The 21,872-nt window shown below is 48.8% G+C and overlaps 1 protein-coding gene and 1 pseudogene across 1 annotated transcript; both read left to right on the top strand.

Annotated features, from left to right (window-relative positions):
* The first annotated feature begins 13,546 nt into the window (after positions 1-13,546).
* On the top strand, positions 13,547-18,828 carry LOC121836490 (annotated as a pseudogene).
* Positions 18,829-19,469: 641 nt separating this feature from the next.
* Positions 19,470-20,881, top strand: LOC121048622. Its single transcript, XM_040505156.2, has one exon. It carries the CDS (start codon positions 19,470-19,472, stop codon positions 20,508-20,510), a length of 1,041 nt encoding a protein of 346 aa, XP_040361090.1. The 3' UTR covers positions 20,511-20,881.
* Positions 20,882-21,872: the final 991 nt, after the last annotated feature.

Genomic DNA, 21,872 nt, shown 5'->3' on the forward strand with positions numbered 1-21,872 from the left:
TCTTTTAAAGGGACCATGAAGGCAATTTAATTTTTTTTTTAAAGAAGGTGTTTTCGGAAGCATTGGGATCCTGGCATGCCACACAATTTTTTCTAGAACGTTGTGACTCTTATTTCTGTACCTGCAAATAAATTTGCGAAACCGAAACAAACATTAAGATTTCTTCCCTTTTTCGCCTCTGGAAAGAGAAGTGACGTCAGGGAGCACTGTCGGCATCGGTAGGATTTAGTGCACACTCAGTGTGGTTCTCGTGGTTAGCTCTAGTGCACGGCGGTCTGCGAAGAAAACCTGGAAGAAATGGACGACAACGCCGCGCTCGCAAACGAGTTTGAGCTCCCGTTCAGCGACCTCACGCCGACTGAACGGGAGATGCTGCTAAGGACGCAGACGTCTGGATTGGCGCTTTACGAGGGCGATGCAGCAATGCTGCGCATTGCTGCATCGGTCGGCAGTTTATGCAAACTAACGTCGCCCGATCGATCGCACGTCTTTAGCCGACCTTTCGCGCAACCTACTACTGCGCATAAACGCGGCATGATTGGTGAGACATCAGTTCGCAAAGCGAACACGAAACGACGCACGAAACCAAAAGTCCGCCGCCCCTGGCGCTCGTACCTCTTTTTCTTTTTTTTGTCCATGGTTGCTCGATGCTTGTTACACGCCCGAGGTAACAGTGCGGGATGCGTTCAACCAGTGACAAACGGAGGGACCGCTTCAGATTATGCTTTTATACACGGTATGAAACCTATTAATTCCCAACTACAACTTCAAAAGATTATCCAACGTTCAAATAAAAATTTTTCATCACATCTCACCACCGAAATCGAAACCAAGAGCGTGTCTATCGTTTGAACCAATCACCAGACGAGGAGCCCGTTTTCGTCACGCTTCGACGGCGCACTTTAGTTCACCTTTCTGCCGCCGCCTCGGTGGGGTCTCAGGCATCGCTCCTGGCGCTATTATTACTAGGGGTGTCGCGAACTTTTGTCGAACCGGATTTTTAGGTCGAACTTTCTGGGTTCGACTGGGTCGAACCGGTTCGACGAACCTTCGACCTTTTCACCAGATTCGACCGGTTCGACTTTGCAGACAGTGTGGCCAGACCTTGATAGACGCATGTCTAGGTTTGGAGAATTTATTTTTATGCAAATGGTTATTTTATTTTATGAACAGTTGGAATTAAAAGAAACCACTTCTAATCACTAAAGACGTTAATAACTTAATTTGTTTTTACTGTATTAACTGAAATAACCAACCAGCGGTGCCCTTCATTCATCCAGTAGCCATTACCATCCAATCCGAAGCCAACTGGCCAGCCTGTCGCGCATGCGCACACGAGTCGAACCTCAATACAAGGTTCGTCGAAATTTCTACGAAAAGTTCGAAAAAGTCGAACCAGGTCGAACTCGAACCTCGGCCGGTTCGCGACACCCCTAATTATTACCGCGCCTGTTTGCTCGATTGGTGCGGCACCCAAACTTCTGTTCGGGCTAGAACTTGGTCAACAGTATCTGAGATGTGCCTGACATCCATTTCAATCGTCGAATAAAACTTCGAAACTGCCTTCATGGTCCCTTTAAGCTCCTTTTTTTGATGCGAACGATTTCTTCATCGCCCAGTTGCCTTTCTAGTCCGCCAGGGGACGATCGTGCTTGAGGCGAAACCGCCGTTCTTTACGAGGTAGAAGATTTCTTGAGGCATCAAGCTCTCACGCAAAAACTATATATATATATATATATATATATATATATATATATATATATATATATATATATATATATATATATATATATATATATAAGGGTCGAATTTTTAATTTCGATGAAAAAAATATATGTTATGGCGCCGTTTCTAAAACCGCAGTCGACACAAACCGCAAATTCGTCGGATTTTTTCTTCTCGACTTATGAATTTTTAAAGAGGCCGCGGCGAAAAGCAGTGTTTTTCACACCCGTCGTGGGTCGGATGTTTCGCTTGATCTCCCGCCATGGATTTTCAGTCCACATTATATTACCTTTTTTCAAGCACTCTGTGGACACATTTAAAAGACTCCAATACCATGAAATAATTTTAGGCCTGTTGCTTTTTTTCTGTAAAAATGTCAAAAACGCCTCCTCGGTCAATTGTTGACTAACTTTGACAATTAATTACTGGCGATCTACTTGGGTTACACAAATATTTTTGATGTCCACGGAGAGCCCAAAACACGCTCTTTTTATTCATTATAAAATGCCTTGGCTGTATAAAATATCCTTTGCGGTACGTTTACGTTAATATTATGCAAAAACCAAAAAGAACCATTTTTGAAATTGATTTTCTCAAAAAACCCATTTTTTATTTTTTTTTTGTTTTTGTTCAAATGTAGATATGGTAGTTGTCTACAAGAAAATCAAGCCTAGAAAGTGTATATTTTGTTTGCATGTTTTATATTTAGGCCTTAATATCGGAAAAAGACGTCTTTGTTTTGCAAGACCTAAGTCAGACATAGCGACCCATGCGTCTCTATGAATTGTGAAAAAGTTTTCTTGAATTTTCTTCTGCATTTTGTAATCAATTATAAACGGATTTTGTGATATTTAATATTTATGTATGTTTTGATAAGAGCGGGAACCATGAGATACATATCTAACCAAATCAGCAGGCCTAGTAGACTTTCAATAACCAAAAGGCACAGACGTTGTATTGTTTCGATTTATAAACCTTTCAAAGTAAACTAGCACGACTAGCTATTAGCTGTCATATTACTAAGACAAAGAAAGTCACCACATCGCCGATATATTATATACAATTCTTTACGAAACCAAACACTGGAGCTTGTTCACCGCACATCGCACAGGTCACCAGGGAATGTCCTTTCACTTCCGTAATACACAAAAGTGGTGACACAGAAACGGTCCGAAACACACAGAGAGTGTGTCATGGAGAGGGGTAGGAAATAAAAATAAATAAATAGGAATTAAATTGCCCAACTCCGATCTTAACGAAAATTGCGTTAAAATAAAAATAATAAAGTATTTAGGTTCAAGCGGTGGCAAGGCGATAGGTCCACGCCTGGTGGAGAGTCAGACAAAGAAGTCGACGGCACCTAAAGGTAAAACAAAACAAAAAATCAATAGTTTAATAAAGACGGGAAAAGTCAGCCGCACATAGCAAGAACAAAAACCAACTCCCCCGGGCATTCCCTAAACGGGACGCAACCAAATGTGTGCGAACACGCTCTCTACATCACCGCCAGGCCGCTCCGCCATGATGAAATAAACCATACAACTGAACAGTGCTAACAAACAGTTAGTAAGAAAACATTGAAAAAAAAAAACAAAAAAAAAACGTCCAGAAAAAATTGCACCCGAGAAACAAAGTTCAGCGGGGCGAAGAAACACACACGAGTCGGTCCCACGACATTGAAGTCTGGCAGGATGACTGCGTCCAGATGGTGCTCGAATCTGTTCCTCCCTCTATTACGCACATCCACGACGGCTGTGCGGAACAGTGGCTGTACGAAGAAAGTGAAGAATAGATTCCAGCAGGCGATGCGCGAGAAGGTAACCAAGACTATGCTTCAAGCTACACATCGGGAGAGGAGCTTTCGAGGTAGTTTCTGCAGTTACTCAAACTTTCTCTTTCCCCTTCCCTTTTTCAAAAGAACACGTCAGCCGGCGCTAACGTTTCATCTCGGGAGAAACCCACTCTTCACAAACGGTTATAGTTGACAAGGAGGCTGACTTCGACCCAACTAGTCTCCGGGCAGAATACAAACACAAGCATATTTACCAACACGCTCGTTTTAATGTCAGTCTCCGGGCTTTGATGTTTTCAAAATAGATAACCCTTTATAAGGACAGAACGAGCGGGTTGGTGGGGATAATTAAACTTAAACACTCCCTTCTCGTTTTCTTCCTCAAGTTTAATAGATAACCCTTCGGTGCTATCGGATCTATCCGGAGAGAGAGAGAGAGAGCACGGCCGTTTCAAGGTAAGGATAGGGCGCTCGAAGCTAGGGCAAACAGGCGGTGTCGTTTCACGCATGCACGGATGGCTGGTTTCAAATTTCCCCACATCCCTAAAGAAACCGGCCCATCTTCGTGTGTGCGTCTGCGGGATTTCTGTCCCGCGCCGCCGGTTTTAGCGCGCAAGCGGCGTTGTTTTGGCTGGCACAACAGTTGTTGACCGTCGACATTGTAAGGCCGTGGTGTCCTGATCCTTTCAGGCAACGATTCCTTTGCTTTCCCTTGTGCAATACTCTGACAGACTCCTCCTGGGTGGCTGTCACTGTTCGCCGCGTCAACGAAACAATCGTACCATTTCACTCCTCGTGACACAGGGTGCGCTGCTCGCTTTACTGTCACGGGCCGTCCCATCTAACACAACGAGCGTGAAAGGTCGTGGTCATCTGCTGGCTCCGAAAGGGCAGGACGTTCATGCAGGCCAATGAGGGCCCCGAATCAATACGACATCTGCCGACTCCTACACGTTAAAAATTTACGACCCCTGCTGGTCTGTTAAGAAGTGTTGCTTTCTCTTTTTGGAACTCCTCCGATGTAGCTTGTCGCCTATAATAAAATTTAAATAATCAATAAATATATCAGGGTGGAAATACTGTATTTCAGTTTTATGTGGGAACGTTGAAAAAAAGAAAAAACTATTTCCAAGCTTGTGAAGACGCGCAATTCGCAAGTCCATTTCGAGCCGTAAAAACACGTTTTTGTACGATATTGATGCTTAAATCTAGAACATACAAACAAAATATACACTTTCTAGGCTTGAGTTTCGTGTAGAGAACTATCATATCTACATTTGAACAAAAAATAAATAAAAATAAAAAATGGGTTTTTTGAGAAAATCAATTTCAAAAATGGTACTTCTTGGTTTTTGCATAATATTAACGTAAACGTACCGCAAAGGATTATTTTTAGAGCCAAGACATTTTATAATAAATAGAAAGAGCGTGTTTTGGGCTCTCCGTGGACATAAAAAATATCAGTGTAACCCAAGGAGATCGCCAGTAATTAATTGTCAAAGTTCGTCAACAATTGACCGAGGAGGCGTTTTTGACATTTTTACAGAAAAAAAGCAAAAGGCCTAAAATTATTTCATGGTATTGGAGCCTTTTAAATGTGTCCACAGAGTGCTTCAAAAAATATAATATAATGTGGACTGAAAATCCATGGCGGGAGATCAAGCGAAACATCCGACCCACGACGGGTGTGAAAAACACTGCTTTTCGCCGCGGCCTCTTTAAAAATTCATAAGTCGAGAAGAAAAAATCCGACGAACTTGCGGTTTGTGTCGACTGCGGTTTTAGAAACGGCGCCATAACATATATTTTTTCATCGAAATTAAAAATTCGACCCTTTTTGCCTGCACGATTTGAGATGAAACCACCCATATATATATATATATATATATATATATATATATATATATATATATATATATTATAATTTTTTTAGGGTGGTATGATTTAAGGAGTTTTACAATATTCTTTAATTTTATTTTTCGGGCTAATTGTTTTATGGGTGTTTGAATGATTTTTGCGCCTCAGAGTCTGACAATAAGACAGGACAGATTTTTTGAGACAAAGCCGAGAGCATGATATGAATGTCAGTGCAATTTCAGTAACTTGTGGCTATGCTATCGCTTTTCTGTTGGTAATGTTTTCCTTGCGGATCTTTTTCTTTTTTTATTTGTTCGTATTATTTAGTTAGGTTCGGAAGAAAGTACAATTTTCAATAACAATTCGCGATAACCAGCCTTACACGCGGATTGAAATAGACCACAGTAACGACACAGGTCAGACGCCCATGTGACGTCCGGCCGATACGCGAGCGACTGTCCAATCTTCACTCGCACGATATTGCGCTGATACTAGGCCAGTGGCGAAAGGACGGTGCCCCAATAGCTTCCGAAAATTGGACTGTGGTGCGAAACTCGACATTCAGCTAATATTGAGACAGAATTTTTACGAGCCCTGCCAGGATAGTGGCCTAGCATCGCCGAGCTGCATGGGATAAATATTTGAAGAAAAAAGACTTCCAGGAAAAAGAAGTGCTCTTTTTAGGCACAGGGAGAAAACCAGAAACAAACCGTCTGGTGGGCGCTCTAATTACCAAATGGTGCCATACGCACTCGCATCTGATGGATTTCGAAGACGCTTTCAAGTTTTTCTTCAATGTAATGCCTTCTGTGAGTAACAATGTCCGTCAGAGAGTTCGTTATTGTTTTTGCTCCTGTGCGTCAGAGTAGCACGTTTTTCTTTTCTTAGATTTTTTTCCCAGAAACTTACACCCCCGACATTTTAGTATGATAAACTATCTACTTAACGGAAGCTGTATAAAACGTTTAATTGCACTCCACTTGGTTTGCTTACACGGATTTCTTTACGACTGAATAGCGCTGGAAAAACCCCGTACTAAAAACTTGGTACCCGTAAAAGAATAAAAAAACAGCCACCTATTTTTAGCTTGTGATAGTAGTACCGAAATGCATTGAGTAACGTAACTCTGCTACCTGTTACTGTCTCAGAAAGGTAACAAGTGCATTGCGGTCTTTGCGGGAAAAAAAAGGAACACGTGACCACAATGCTCAGGCAGTGTTGTACACGTTCCTCAAAAAAAGGAACGAAAGCTCGTTCCTCGTTCCTTCTGATTTTTGGAACGCGTTCCCGTTACAAGTTACATCTGTGAAAAAGGAACTTGTTCCCGTTACAGTTAAAAAATGGAACGTATCGTTACATATACGTTACATTTCCATTTTGATGATTACTATATTTAGTAAGATAGTCAAAGTTTTTTTGTTTTTTTTAGCTATCCCATCAAATGGCAACATACGAATTTGAATGCCGTGATGCAAGGGAACGAGTATAAGAAAGCATGCAAAGCAGGGTTTCCATTGTTGATATATTCACCTTTAAAAATGTTTTAACCATATTTGTGGTGGGCGAAGTCAGACGAGCAAAATATACTGTTACCCCACATTGCACGAAAGGTTTACAACCTCACGGGTTTTAATCTAACAAAGTCCCTTCTTCGAACTTTACAACCGTTGCTTCTCGATATTGCTGTCCTCAAAACGACCAAGTTAAGAAGGGAGTAGGACTTTTGAAAGATCAGTCTTGAAAACTACAAGTCCTTCTTCGTGAAGGTTGGACTAGTTTTTCTGTTTGAATGTTGGGGATTAGGGGAAACGGATTATAGGTTAATTTTTTTGTGTACCTTTTAAGTGACCAATGTTCGGGATACAAGGTTGCGTTCGATGTCTGGTAACATGTTCTTTTGTTGTAACTCTAGATCTCTGTGAAATTCCAGTGATGGCTATAGTCAGCCTTATATTTCTAGGTGTATGAGGATTAGTGGAAGCAAAGAAATTAGCCGAGTTTGACATTTGACTAAAAATTTTGCTTTTTGTACCGCAGTCTCGGGCACTGAAAAAAGAAACATTGTCCACTAGCTTTACTGCGCCATGCAGACTGTTACTGCACCCTAACATAATTAACCAAAAAGTGAACGAGATTCTGCTCTTCGTAGAGATATTTTTTATACTTTTAGGATTTTCCGCTTGGAAATTAAAAAAAAAATACTCCACTGGACGAAAAAAGGAACTCCGCTCCTTTTTCCGTTCCAGTACAAATGTAACGAGTTCCCGTTCCAGTTCCACCTATGCAAAATAGAACGTCGGCGTTCCTCCGTTCCTCCTGAAAGGAACGCGTTCCAGGAACGTTGTTCCTTGGAACGCCGTTCCGTACAACACTGTGCTCAGGTCACGGCAGCGTATAGTTCCGCATGCGGCCGCGTAACAAAACTTGTCAACATATCCGTCGTCTGGATTGAAAGTTGGTTTATGATGCTTTCTGCAGGAGGGGACTAAGCCAACTCAGCTACTTTCACAAGCCTGGAAAGCAGCCCTTGCTCCCGTGGACCCTGGCAGACGTCTTGGACAAGACGGCAGACGCCAAAGGAGACAACAAGGCGATTGTGTCGTGCCACCAGGGAATAACCAAGACATACACCGAGTACCGAAATGATGTCAGTACTATTTTCTAACGCTTTGAGTTTTAGTTTGGCAAACGGAGCTGGCGTAGTAAAGGAAAGCAAATAACATGCGCGAATAATCAATCGAACATCTCGCGAATCCGAACGGGCGAAAATTGGGGTATACTATCATTGAAAGCTCGGAGAATTTTCTGCACGTAAATAGAAGGTACGGTTTTCTTAAAGGCACATTTGACATTCATGTGCAATAAATACTAGACTAGTTAGTTTTTTTAATGATATTTTTAAGTTAAACATTTTTGCGATTTCCGCATGTTTTTTACGCACATGCGTTCCCAGATATACGCGTACAGTACTCATCACAAGAAACCAACTTACTCGCAATCCATAATTTTTGAAGTAATTTTATTATCATTTGAGTACCCTTATTAGGAAGTAATCACAAGTGTAATCTGAAAACATCTGAAAGTACTCAAGTTACTTGCAACCGCTACTACTTTTCCTCTCTTTTTTATGGCGCTCTGTGTTTCTGCAAGTTTCTTTCCAAGGGATCCTCGAACCAAGTCTCGGACAAAAGGATGGCTTACCGAAATTGGTGGATTAAGAATATAAGTAGTCTATAGTTCGCTGATGCTAACCAAATAATGGTTTGGTTAGTATTCTGCTTCACTCAGAGGCGATGCTAGCATGTGCACTGGGTTTTAAAACGACGGCTGACTCAGACAACTTCTATACAGGCGGAGCAGACGATCCTCCACAAGACAGGCATGACATTGTAGTGCGAGCGACGGACGAAAGCGCGTCTAGAGTACTGGTGGAAAAAAATTTAGAACAGACGCTTATAAGTTTATTTGGCTAGGGCACGAAGACTCTTCGAGCTCGCCCGGTATAAAGGGAAAAGCCGCATCATCATCATCATCATCATCATCATCATCATCATCATCATCATCATCGTTCTAAGAGATATAAAGAGGTTCCAAGGCACCCGGTTCTATAGGAGGTCGCAAGTGTGTGAACGGGCCCTTTCGTGCAAAAGACTGGTCATAAATTCCGCAAGAATGTTGGGCCTATAGCCATGCTGTGTACGTAGCGAGCAGCTTCCTGTTGGAGTATTATTTTTGGTCAAATTTAGAATACGTTTTTCGGAGCTGTTTTATTGTTATATTAGCTTTCACTGGGGTTGACCTTTCTTAAATTTTATGTTGTCAGAAATTTGGCGCTTAGCAGAATTTAGCTCGTGCACAATTCCCGATTCTCCATGCCTTTGATTAAAAATAAACGTGATCCATGAATGTATCATAAAGTAAAAACTATGGATTGTTTTTTGTTGTTTTGATTGCAAGCAGAATTTACATAAACGTTTCGGGATTATGATCTCCACTATTATTGAAGCACTTGCTCTTTCTTCTTGTAAATTCCGAAAAGTTCTAGAATAGACTGAAACTCGGAACAGTGGCTAGCACAAACGCATGTTCAGATTGAATACTGTCGTGTCCGAGGAATACAGCAACACTGATTCACTGTCTTGGACGGACGTTGACGCAACTCCTCCTTTATTATTCGTCCGAGATTAAAGAGGAAGCAAGGGCAGTTAGTCTTTCCACAGAACAGCTGACTCGGCTCTCTACATACTATTGTAAAGTATCCCGGAGGATTATTTCATTAACAACCATTTTTTTCGGCGAGAGAATAATTTTTCTAATATCTTATACGTGTAGCAGACGACCCTGCGTTCGTGTACTTTGTCTACTGGTAAGGTGACAGGTCGGCGGGAGCTCCGTATTTGTTGGACCAGTGGGCAGTCGGTTTGGCAAACGTCATCACAATTTGAACCCGTAGTATCGTGCCGAGAGGGGGATCCGGCGATACAAGGCAGGCGTTTGATTAGTCAGGCGAGAACGAAACGTTCATTGCCCTGTCAGCTTAGCGGAGTCACAGAACCTGCGCAGACGCTTACTTCCGCCGAGAGGGATAATGTGCGGGCGATGGTAGAAAGTCCAGAGCAGCTAAGAATCCCGGATGCTGCGCGGATGCTCCTCGGAAGCGCGGAACTGATGTCGGCCGCTGGGAAAGCGTACAATGGCTACACCTCCCCCTTCTAGTTCACCATAACCCTGTCGATGTTCAATGTTGTCACTGGACGAAATATTTGAGATCGCTGTTCGCAGTGCATGATGAGAACTCGCTCCCTTTTATCTTCTGCCAAGAACAGGTATCTTGATTTTGTGGAATACACCTTTATATATGTTCAACTTGCATTCCACCGATTGCGGACCGTTGTTTTTAGCGAACGACGTATACAATATACTTCAGAGCATGTGCTGCAAACAACGACCTCAGCGCCGTCCCAATGTCACAAGAGGGGGGTAAGACAGAAACAGCCGAGAAATATCATGAACTGATGGTCGTTGTTGCTCTGAACTTTCATTAGTCATTCATCGGTTTTATACGTTACCGTGCTTTTTTTTTTTTCTCGTAGATGAATCAGTTTGCAGCGAGCTTGATGTCCCTCAATCTTCCTGTCGGGTCCAGGATCGGCATCATGGCGTCGAACCTCTACGAATGGGGGGTGGTCCAGTTTGCAACCGCCAAGGCGGGACTCGTTCTGGTGGGCCGTCTTCTTTCCTAACGCAGCGGGAGCAAGGATTGAAACTTGATGGCATTTACACCTTTATTTTTGTTTTTCAGGTTAACATCAACCCAGCCTACCAGGCTCCCGAGCTTGAGCATTGCCTGAACCATGTGAGTTGATCGCCGATTTGTCGATATATGCACAGGCTTTTTCTTTTTTTTAAATGTGAATAAGGCTTCGTTTTAGAGCTTCTAAAGGAATACAGTGGGCTTTGGGTGTATTTTAAGTACTCAGGATGGAGATAAAAACATGCTTGAGATAAATACCACCACGTACCAGTCACGGCATGGAATCACACCGCAGACCAACCAGGAAAGGTTGGTCTGCGGACTATGTGACGTCAGCGCAACGTGCGTCTTGGTAGCGGACAGAAAGTGTGGAAGAAGCTTCTATAGGATTAAAATATTTTTTTAGTTTACTCCCGTATTACAAAGGGCGATGAAGGCAGGCAAACAAAGTTACAGAATCACAGCTTCATGAATCTGCTTGCCCCCTACTGGCTGATCGGGCGACAGGGATAATACAAACTTGTAAGGCAGAAAAAAAAAATTAGCAATATATCAAATACTTTACCGTCAAAGTATTTATATATATCAATAAATATACTTATCCGTGAATATAGTCTGCGTATTGCTTTATTTATCGTTCTTCTTAAACCGTATAAAATAAATCAGTGTTTAAACTGGTTCTCACGAACGTAAAACGCTTTCTAAGTCGAATAGACCAACCTTACTTTTTTTTTTTAATTTTACAACAAAAGTTTTTTCCAGTACAAGAAAAAGAACCCTGTTTTCCGCGAGTTTGTACAAACTGAGACTGCGTTTTCAAATTGTTCGAAATATAAAGTAGGTTTGTTTACAAAACAAACGAGAACCGACAATAATATTACTTTATCAAGAAATTTAACAAGAAAAAGAGAAGACACAAATATAATTTATTTTCAATGTGTAGCCAATATTCATTGTTTTCTACTCGTAGATTTTGTTTGACAGCGCAAGCTTGAAGGTTATACACCGCAAGCCTATGAAAGCGGTGAAAACGCGCAGTAGAGTCGTTTTGGAAAGGACGCGGTGTTAAGAATTCTAAAGTTCAAGGAAGAAGCAGTTCCGCCGTTCAACTTTTCAGTTTAGCTTTTTGTTTTATTTTATTGTCTATTTAAGGCTGGTTCACACACTTGCTTTCGACTGCGATCGACAGCGCTACGACTTCTTGAAAAGACGGGAGCTGAAAGCACTGGATTTTCATCCAACGGCAAAAAAACGAGCTCCTGGTATGCTTACGAACCACTAAGGAAGCTCCCATGGATATGCTTACAGGTGTCCAGTGTTGTAATCTTGCTGTAGAGCTCCCGGGAACACAATGGTAGCTAACGAACAGGACGTGTTTTCCGAGGACATTTTAATTTTCTAGATGGTGAGACAAGAAGTAATAAAAGAGCATGTGAACTGCGCGGCTGAGCTTTCAAAGCTAGAAACCACTTCTAAGTTTCAAGTATCCCAATGCGAACCTCTTCTGATCTCGCTAAAGATTCCAGCTGACGCACAGACCATGGCAGTATGGAAAATAGTGAAGAGAATAGCACACAAAACGACAAAAACAGGGGAAGGAACATGCACAAAACACAAGTACTTGTGTGTTGTGCCTGTTTTTTCGCTTTGTCCTTGTCTTTTTGTGCATTTCTGTTCACTATGTCTTCATACCAACTTGCCCAACTTACAACACTTCTGCAGTATAAAACGTCAACTCCTCGCGCAATGTTCCCAGCCTACCCTGCTCCTCGGTGCTGACCAGAATACCAAGATTCCTATCGAAGCATGGCCGAAGAGTAAGGCTGATAAGGACTTCAATGTCGCTCCCACAACGTTCTCCACAGAGTTGATTGTGAAAGATGGGAATCTGGAACTTACGTGCAACGGGTCATTTTCAGTCAATATGCGAGGCGAGTCTACGCCTACCAACTTGGGGTGAACAGGGGACAGCCCGAGTTGTCCTTGCAGCTGTGTTTTCGCATCATTGGACTGTGCACAAAAACTCAGTGAAACTCAAATTTAAGAGTTGGAAGATAAGCCGATCAAGCTGACACGTCGAGCGGTTGTACACAAAGAAAACTTCGACAGAGAACTTAAGACTGCTTACGTATGGGAAAAGTTCCTTTGTGAAATGTTTTCGATTGATGTTTTTGACATGTATTAAAGTTCTTTCTGTTTATACGGTGCGTGTTATGGCGCACCGTGAATTCACGAGGGCGCCCATCAAACCATTCGGCCAATCTTGGCCGCGACACGATCACATGGTCGTGTTGCCGCGGGGTCGATCGGGATCTCGAATTCGGCTCCCGACGCGCCGCTTTCTCTCCTAGCCACTGGAGGGCGCTGCAGGCGCCCCCGTGGCAGGCGAGGAGATACCTCCTCGCCCATCGATAGATATATACTCGGTGGGGCAGGGGGCAAGAGGCCTCTAAGAACTTCGGACGAGACCGAGACGCAGGCACTGGCAGGCAAGTGGGTGGCGACCGGATCTGGATATCGCGGGACGCGAGGCCTAAGGGCCTACTTTGTGTTTAGCGTTGGTCTTAACGTGCGTTTGTAAATATTTGTATAATGTCGCGTGTATTTGTAGTTTAGATTAAGTGTTTTGTAGCGTTGTGTTTTGTTGTACGAATAAACTGGGAGCGGAATCCCGCTCCCGTGAAAGAACCAGGCTGGACTCGGGTTGTTGACGGACCACGTGGGAAACGGCGAATCGGCGTCGGTACGCAAATTCCTACAAATGGCGCATCAACGTTGGGGCTGGCGAGCCGTAATTACGGTCGCAACGTCCGTCGACGACACTGCGTGAAAGTTCACGCGGGGCGGTCCCCCTGGTTGGCGGGTCTATACCGCGGCACTGTGAAGGTGGAAAGAGCACGTCCAAACAAGTGTTCGGGATGGCCGCGGGTAATTTCGCGCTAACAGATTTAATGTTTTTGGCGGACGTCGCGACGACACAAGCGGAAAAAGAGCGACGGCTCTCGGGGTTGGCGGAGGGGAACGCCGCGGAGATGACCGTAGGGCTGAGTCCGGAAACGCCGACGGTATCGCCAGTAGTGTCTATGCCGCAGAGCACGGAGATGTCCCGTGAATCCACGGCGTTGGTTGCGGCGTTCGCTCAGGCCTTACAGAGCATGCAGAGGGAAACGCCGTCGCCAAAAACCCTCATCCGCATTCCGGTGCCGGAGTACAGCGGACACAGCGATCGAGCTCTGAGCGCGACCGACTTCTTGCTGGAAATCCAGCGATATCGGAAGGCTACCGGCCTGACAGAGAAGGAGACGCTAGGCAGAGTTCTGCCGGTGGCTCTTGTAGGCCCAGCAGCCAGGTGGCATCGCCTTGTGGGCGAGTCAGCCGGAACTCTCGACGAGTTCACGGCCCTCTTCCGACAAGAGTTCTTGCCGGCAGACTACCTGCCAAGAATGCGCAGGGAACTGGATGAAAGAACGCAGGCTCCCGCTGAGCCCTTTGCTGAGTACCTGCGGGCAATGCAGGAACTCCTGCAGATCGCCGATCCGAATGCTACGAACCAGGAGCAGGTCGAGCGGGTGGTGAGGCAGGCGCATCCCACCTTTTCGCGGTACCTGCGTGGGCGCCCATTCGGAAGTCTGAGTGAGCTCGCACAGGAGGCACGCAAGGTTCAGGCCGACATACTGGCGGAGCGCAGGTACCACCTTCCCCCAGCACCAATCGACACGCTCGAACCCCGATGCGCGTGGCACGGGCCGGTGCCACGTGGGTGTCGACGGGGGGAAGCCGCAATGGCGGCGGCCAGCGGGGAGCCGAGCGGGAATCCCTGGGAGCTCACAGATGACGCCTTGGAGCCAGGATCACGCCGAGGAGGGAGCGCGGCCGTCCACGCGGCGGAATTCCGGCCGACCGGCGCACCACGGATCGCCGCAGCCCAGGAGCAGTCTGCCGCCGACCCGCTGCCACAAAGGGGTGAGCGCATCGCACGTCCCACTGGGGAGAGTCCTATCCCAGGTTGGCGAGGCCGCTGCTTTCGGTGCCACGAAATCGGGCACTATAGGCGCGACTGCACAAGGGAGATACCGGGAAACGGAGGAGGCCGCCGATAAAGTTATCGGCGGCGAAACAGACCAACGAGCGGGTCCCCGACACCCCATCGACTGTGTGCGTGCCGACGGCGTATCGAGTCGGAACAGTGACAAGCACCGCGGCCCCATTTATTTCCCTGACGGTGGCGGGAAAGGAGTTCGCAGCTCTTCTGGATAGCGGGGCTAGTGCGTCGCTAATTGGGGACGAGGTCCTCAGGCATCTCCAACAGAAGTCCGTTCGGGTGAGGCATGGGGAGACCACTTTCCAGTTGGCTTGTGGGTCGACGACCTCGAGGGGAGCAGTGCGTCTCGTGGTACGTTGGAATCAACGGGCGCAGAGACAGCGGTTCGTCCATTTGGCCGGGCTGACAGTGCCCATCATTCTGGGACGGGATTTCCTGGCCCACACCGGCATCATCATTGACGTGGCAAGTGGCGGGTACCGAGAGGGGGCACATGCACCCCTTTCAAGTTTCCGAGAGCACTCCATGGGGGCCATGGCGGCAGCGCTGGGAAAAGCGACAGAACAGGAAAGAACCGACCGCGACGACGCCATGAGTCACCCAACTCCGAGCTCCGCCGAGCACTGCGACGGAATGGGCCACCCGTTGGCCAATGCCGATGGACTGTCTCGACCAGAGCGAGAGAGGTTGGCGGCTTTGCTGCACAACTTTGACGAAATGTTCACCGAACAGCCGGGCTGCACTAAGCAGGTGCAACATCGCATTGAAACTGGGGACGCACGCCCTTGGAAGTCCAATCCGCGTCCTGTGAGCCTGGCGAAGCGAAAAGCGATAGATGCCGCAGTCGATGAGCTCCTGAAGTCGGGAATCATTCGCCGGTCATCAGGCCCCTGGGGATTCCCGGTGGTTTTGGTGCCCAAGAAGAACGGAACATCGAGACTCTGCGTCGATTATCGGCGCTTGAACGCGGTGACCGTAAAAGATGCGTATCCATTTTCGAGCATCGAAGAAATCATCTCGAATCTGGGGAAGGCGAAGTATTTCACTACCCTCGACGCAAGCAAAGGCTACCTCCAAGTGGAGATGAGCCCGGGCGACGAAAGCAAAACTGCATTCGTGTGTCACCGAGGCTTGTTCGAGTTCACTCGGATGCCGTTCGGATTAACAGGTGCACCGATGACATTTCAGCGGTTGATCGACGGGGTGCTCGGAGATGCCAAGTGGCAGCACGCGCTCGCGTACCTGGACGACATCATTGTGTACTCGGAAACTTTCGAGGACCACCTTCGTCACCTCGAGGACGTGTTGCGCAAACTGCGGATGGCCGGCCTCACACTTAACCCGACTAAAGCCCAAATTGGAGCTTCTGAGATCAGCTTGTTGGGATTCCGGATCGAGAGAGGAAAAGTTTCCCCCGACGCGGACAAGTTGCGGGCGATCTTGGAGTTCCCAGTCCCTACCGATGTCGGGGGAGTGCGCCGTTTTCTCGGCATGATAGGATACTACCGAGCCTACATCCCGAACTGCGCAGCCATGCAGGCACCCCTCACGCAATTGCTGAGGAAAGCGGCTCCCTGGAGCTGGGAGGCGCCGCAGGAGGAGGCGTTCCTCCAGCTGACCGAGGCCTTGGCGCGTACAGCATCCCTCAAACTGCCAGACCTGAATAGGCCCTTCACGATCCAGACGGACGCCAGCGACCAGGGACTCGGCGCGGTGCTCTTGCAGGAGACCGAGGGAGAGATCCGCCCGGTGGCATTTGCCAGCCGGGCGCTGAACCCGGCAGAGAAGAACTACACGGTGAGTGAGCGCGAATGCCTCGCCATCATTTTTGCTCTTAAGAAGTTCGATCATTATGTCGAGGGGACGGAATTCACGATCGAGACGGACCATATGGCCCTCGCGTGGCTCTTCCGAATCAAGGAACCCGCCGGAAGACTGGCGCGCTGGGCCTTGACACTGCAGAAGTACGAGTACCGAATTCGGTACCGGAAGGGCACGACAAATGTGGTGGCCGACGCCCTCTCCCGCGCACCCGTGGTTCCCCCACCGCGCGAGGCAGCAGACTACGGAGGCGGGGCCATCCCCCAGGAGACGGGAAATCCCGCCTCGCGCTCCGCTCCCCACTGTGGCGGCGTCGCGCAGCTGGCTGAGGCGATTACCTCACTGGGACCGGCGTTCAACCGAACGGAACTGTACGAAGCGCAGCAGAGCGATTCGTTTTGTCGCGCTATCTTCGACCGGCTCAGGCAAGAGATGGATCCTGACCAGACGGGCGAAAAGACGCTCCGGCACTCCGGAACACCGAGAGGGCCAAGTGCCATCGCCCAGGAGTCAGACATCGAAGCAGGTGAGCTGGAATCTTACCTGATCGATGGGGACGGCGTCCTGCTGCGCTACTTCCCGGAAGAGAGCGATTCAAGTGAGTCGTTCAAGACCGTGATTCCCCGCGATCACAGAGTGGCAGCGCTGCGTCACTACCACGATGCGGACGGTCACGGCAGTGCACCGAAGTCGTGGCATAAGCTGCGCCGTTTCGCTACCTGGCCGGGCATGAAGGGGCAGCTGTGCCGTTATGTCCGTAGCTGCGCAGTGTGCCAAGAGCGCAAGCCCAGGGGCGGCAGACCACCTGGCCTGCTCGAGCCCATCGTGAGTACGCGGCCATGGGAGATCGCGGCCTGCGACTTGATGGGACCCCTGCCGCGGTCAAGCGGAGGCTATCAACATGTGTTGGTAGTCACTTGCCACTTCACCGGATTCGTCGAGATGTTTCCAATGCGGAAGGTGACAGCCAAGGGAGTCCTGAGCAGGCTGTCCGAAGTCTGGTGTCGCTACGGGTTCCCCGAGAGACTGGTGAGTGACAACGCCTCGATATTTTGCTCGAAAGTCTTCGCGGCAACCTGCCAGGCCCTCGGGATTAAGCATTGTAAGACTTCGTGTTACCATCCACAAGCAAATGTGACCGAGCGGCGGAACCGCGACATCAAGCCGCTGCTCGGGGCGTATGCTCGTAAGCAGCGGGACTGGGATCTGCACTTGGATTCGATTTCGTTTGCATTGCGGTCCAACCTCAACCGCAGCACTGGGTTCACGCCGGCGCTTTTGAACTTCGGCAGAGAACTCTCTACGCCGACCGATGCGGTTCTTCGCCCGCGACAGAGCGCGGCCAGAGCGGTGCCCTCGCACGAGGATTTCGCGACGCGCACAAGAGAGCGACTGTCGCGGGCGCTGGACGCCGCCCGCGGAAACAGGGCTCGCGCGCGGGCGGAGCAGAAGAGCACCTATGACAAAGCGCACCGCGATGCGCAGTTCGAGGTGGGCGACACCGTTCTGCGGCGAAGTCACGTGCAGAGCGATGCGAGTAAGTTCTTCTCGGCGGCGTTGGCCCCCAAGTGGGTTGGCCCCTTTGTCATCGATTCCAAGAAGTCTCGACTGACATACACGCTGAGGGACCAGAATTCTGATCTCGTCCGCGGGACAGTTCACATCGGCGAACTGAAACCCTTTTTCCCCAGGGAAGGGGATGAGCCGGTCAAGCGGCCGCAAAGGGGCATTCGCGGGCGCCAACGATCTCAGGAGTTCCTGGGACCACCGCGGCACAGCTACAACACGCGTAGCCGGAGGCAACCCGATGGGATCGGAACTTCGTAGAGTGCGTGGCCCGGGAAAGGGAAGAAGAGGGGGGACGATCCGAAATCGGCGTTCCGTAACCCGGGAAAGGGAAGAAGAGGGGGAGCGATCCGAAATCGGCGTTCCCGGCATTTTTTTTGTATTGTTTTTCTTTGTGGGTGGGGGGAGGGTGCCTCGGAACCCTCAGTGTTTGTTTTTCTTGTTTTTGCTTTGAATGTTTTTTTTCTTTTTTTTGTGTGAGGCGTTGCTGTTGGTGTTGGGGTACTGCTCCCTCGCTGGGCGCTCGCCTTGGACTTTTCCCATCTTGTGCGTCATCGCCCCTGCGGCTACTGCTTCGAGACGCAACTTGGTGTGCACCGAATGGTCCTCTCTGGGAGAGGATGAAAGGAGGAGTCGCCGTTTGGACAAACACCAGCCTGGGCTGAACTCCTCGTCTTCGGGCGGCGTACTCCCCGGCCGGAACCACAGCTCGGGGAGCCTCGTTGGACGTCCGCGACGCCACACAGGAGGCCGAGGTGCAGTTCTCAGTGACATTGGACTTCCAGCCCCACAGCGCTCCGGGAGGGCTGTCGCAGCTGGGTCACAACCACAGTCCCTCTCCAGTGCACCACTTCCTGGGGGGGGGGGGGGGGGGCAGTCTCATGGTGGCCAGGCACACTGCTCAAGGACCCCGTTGCCCCGGAGGTTGCCGCCAAGCCGAAGTCGGCAAAGTCTACTGTGAGGTGTGCGGTGGCCGCGCACCCCAGGTCTCGGGCGAACTGATGGACCTCAGTGAGGACGACCCATGGGACCAGCGGTGTGTGTGTGCGTGTGGGGGGTCTCCAGGCCAAACCAAGCGACGGTGTTTTCAGCAGCCTAGCCGTACGTCTGAATTCCGGCGTACTTCGATTTTTAGGAGAGGGGAGTATGGCGCACCGTGAATTCACGAGGGCGCCCATCAAACCATTCGGCCAATCTTGGCCGCGACACGATCACATGGTCGTGTTGCCGCGGGGTCGATCGGGATCTCGAATTCGGCTCCCGACGCGCCGCTTTCTCTCCTAGCCACTGGTGGCTAGGAGAGAAAGCGGTGTTTTTTAGATGAAACGGACTTCGAGAGCCTGGCAGACGCCGAGGAGGCCCGGAGCTTCACGTGCCGGATGTGCGCAATTCTGGACGAGGCCGTTCAGAGGATGGAGGGGGAACGGGCAGCTGGCGTTGAGGAGCTCAGGCGGGAGCTGCAGTTGGAGCGTCAGAAGCGTGCGGAGCTGGAGACCCAGGTCGGCGAGCTGCTGAGGAGGGAGGCGGGCAGCGCAGGCCTGGTGGAGCGGTTGGCCGGCGAGCTTCGGGAGGAGCGGGAAAAGCGGGCCAGGCTGGAAGAGCGGGTGGAGCTCTTGGCGCGGGCGGAGGGTGAACCCGTGTCGGGCCAGCGTCATGTGGAGGGCGAGGCTGGCGTGGGTGCTCGGGAAGAGGCGGCGGGAGCTAGCGATAGCACGGAGGCACCACGAACCTACAGCGCTGTAGCACAGCAGGTTCCGGATGAGGCAGAGGCGGCGACGGACCGGGTGACAAGCGGCAGTCCCGTACGGCGGGCAGGAGCACCGCAGCGGCAGGCGGGCCAGGTGCCGCAATCCGGAGGGCAGCAGTCGCGGGCTGGGGACGAACGGTTCGAGCGCAGGAGGGTGCTGGTTGTGGGAGATTCCAACATAGCGAGGGTCGAGGAGGGCGTGTTGGCAAAGGTGAGGGCAGACAGGCGGGTGAAGGTGGAGGCCCAGTCAGGTAAGTGCATAGTAGATGCAATGGCCAAAGCCCGGGAGGTAGTATGGGACAACATGGAAAACGAGAACCTAGTCGTTATCCATGCTGGTCTCAACGATGTGCTGAAGGGAAGAAGCCAGAACCTTGAGAGACAGCTGGAGGTGGGGTTGCGTAAGCTTAGGGAGGCCTCTGAGAAAGTGCATGTGACCATATGCACAATCCCAGAGGTCCAGGGACAGTCTAGCGGGATGGAAAGGAGAGTAGTTGAAGCTAACCGGGTCATTAGGGGTATGAGCCGACGACTTGGGTACGGCGTAATGGAGGTGAACAGGGACGTGTACGAGGCTGGCTCCCACCCTTTTGCACAGGATGGCATCCACTACAGTGGTGCCACGGGCAGGAGGGTAGGCAGTAGGATAGGTTGCCAGGCAACAGCTTTTTTAGGGGGACCCAGGGCCCTGAGGGCTCCGGAGTAGGCGAAGGTGAACCGGAAGAGGAACCAATGGCAAAGAAGCGTAGAGGCCGTAGAAGTAATAGACATAAATGCCAGCGGAAAGTTTTTTCAGACATAGGGTATATTAACATGCAAGGTGGCAGGAATAGGCTGAAATGGGAGGAAATAGAAGAGCAGCTGAGACAGGAGAATTTAATGGTATATGGGTTTGTGGAGACGCATCTTAGGGACACAGAGCAACCACCCTGTAACCCAGACTATGCGTGGGAATATTGCAATAGAACAGCAGGCTACAGAAAAGGAGGTGGAATTGGGGCATTCATTCATAAAAGTACGGATTGGCAAAGGGTCAAACAGGATTGTGTGGAACATTTATGGTTAAAAGGAAAAGTGGCGGGGGAGCAAACACTACTTGGCTTTGTGTATTTGTGGACAGGAGCAGATGCCAAAGAGGAAAACAAAAGAATTATAGAATGTATAGCAAGTGACATTAATGAACTAGGGAGGGGATGTGAGATTATTATGCTAGGAGACATGAATGCACACATTGAAGATATGGACGGGTACACGGATTCGACAGGTAACATGCTGCTAGATATGTGTGAAAGACATGACTTGGTTTTATGCAACAGTACCGAGAAGTGTGAAGGGCTCATAACTTGGGAGGTAGGGAGTTTGCATTCGACGATAGATTATTCACTAATGTCGCATAGGATGTATGATAGGCTAAAGGTAATGAACATAGATGAACTTGGGCTCAGAAGCCTGGGTAGTGATCACAAACGGATCAAGCTGAGCTTTACGAGAGAAACCGGGAAAGGAAAGATGCAAGATGAACAACCAGATAGGATCTTTTACTCGGAGAAGCAACTGGAGATAGCAACCAAACAAATTGAGGAATTAATTTCTGGCGATACCACAGCAGAATGGACTTACACAAATTTAATGAGATTATTTGAGCTAGAGCTATCCAAGGTCCGACCTAGAGAAAAAGGAAAAGGAAGGCATAAACCCAAGAGCTGGTGGGATGGGGAGGTTAAGAACGCCATAAAGAGACGCCAGGAAGCATCCAGGGAACACAGACATTCCAAGCAAAGGGGGGAACCAAAAGCCGAAGTAGACAGAAAATGGGATAATTTCATAATTTATAGAAGGGAAGCATCCTGTTTAATCAGTGAGAAAATGAGAACAAGGGGGTCCCAATGGTTGTCAAAAGTGCACAAAAAGGATAAAAACGCAGCCAAGAAATTTTGGAAACATCTGAACTCCATGAGTAATAAGACAAGTTTAGAACAGAGGTTTATAGTTACAGCTCAAGGTACTCGACTGGAAGGGGATAAGGCAATGCAGCATATAGGGACAATGATGGCGGAAAAATTTAAAG

This window comes from Ixodes scapularis, unplaced genomic scaffold, assembly GCF_016920785.2.
Source record: "Ixodes scapularis isolate PalLabHiFi unplaced genomic scaffold, ASM1692078v2 PGA_scaffold2__306_contigs__length_199485367, whole genome shotgun sequence".
NCBI classification, from domain to species: Eukaryota; Metazoa; Arthropoda; class Arachnida; order Ixodida; family Ixodidae; genus Ixodes; species Ixodes scapularis.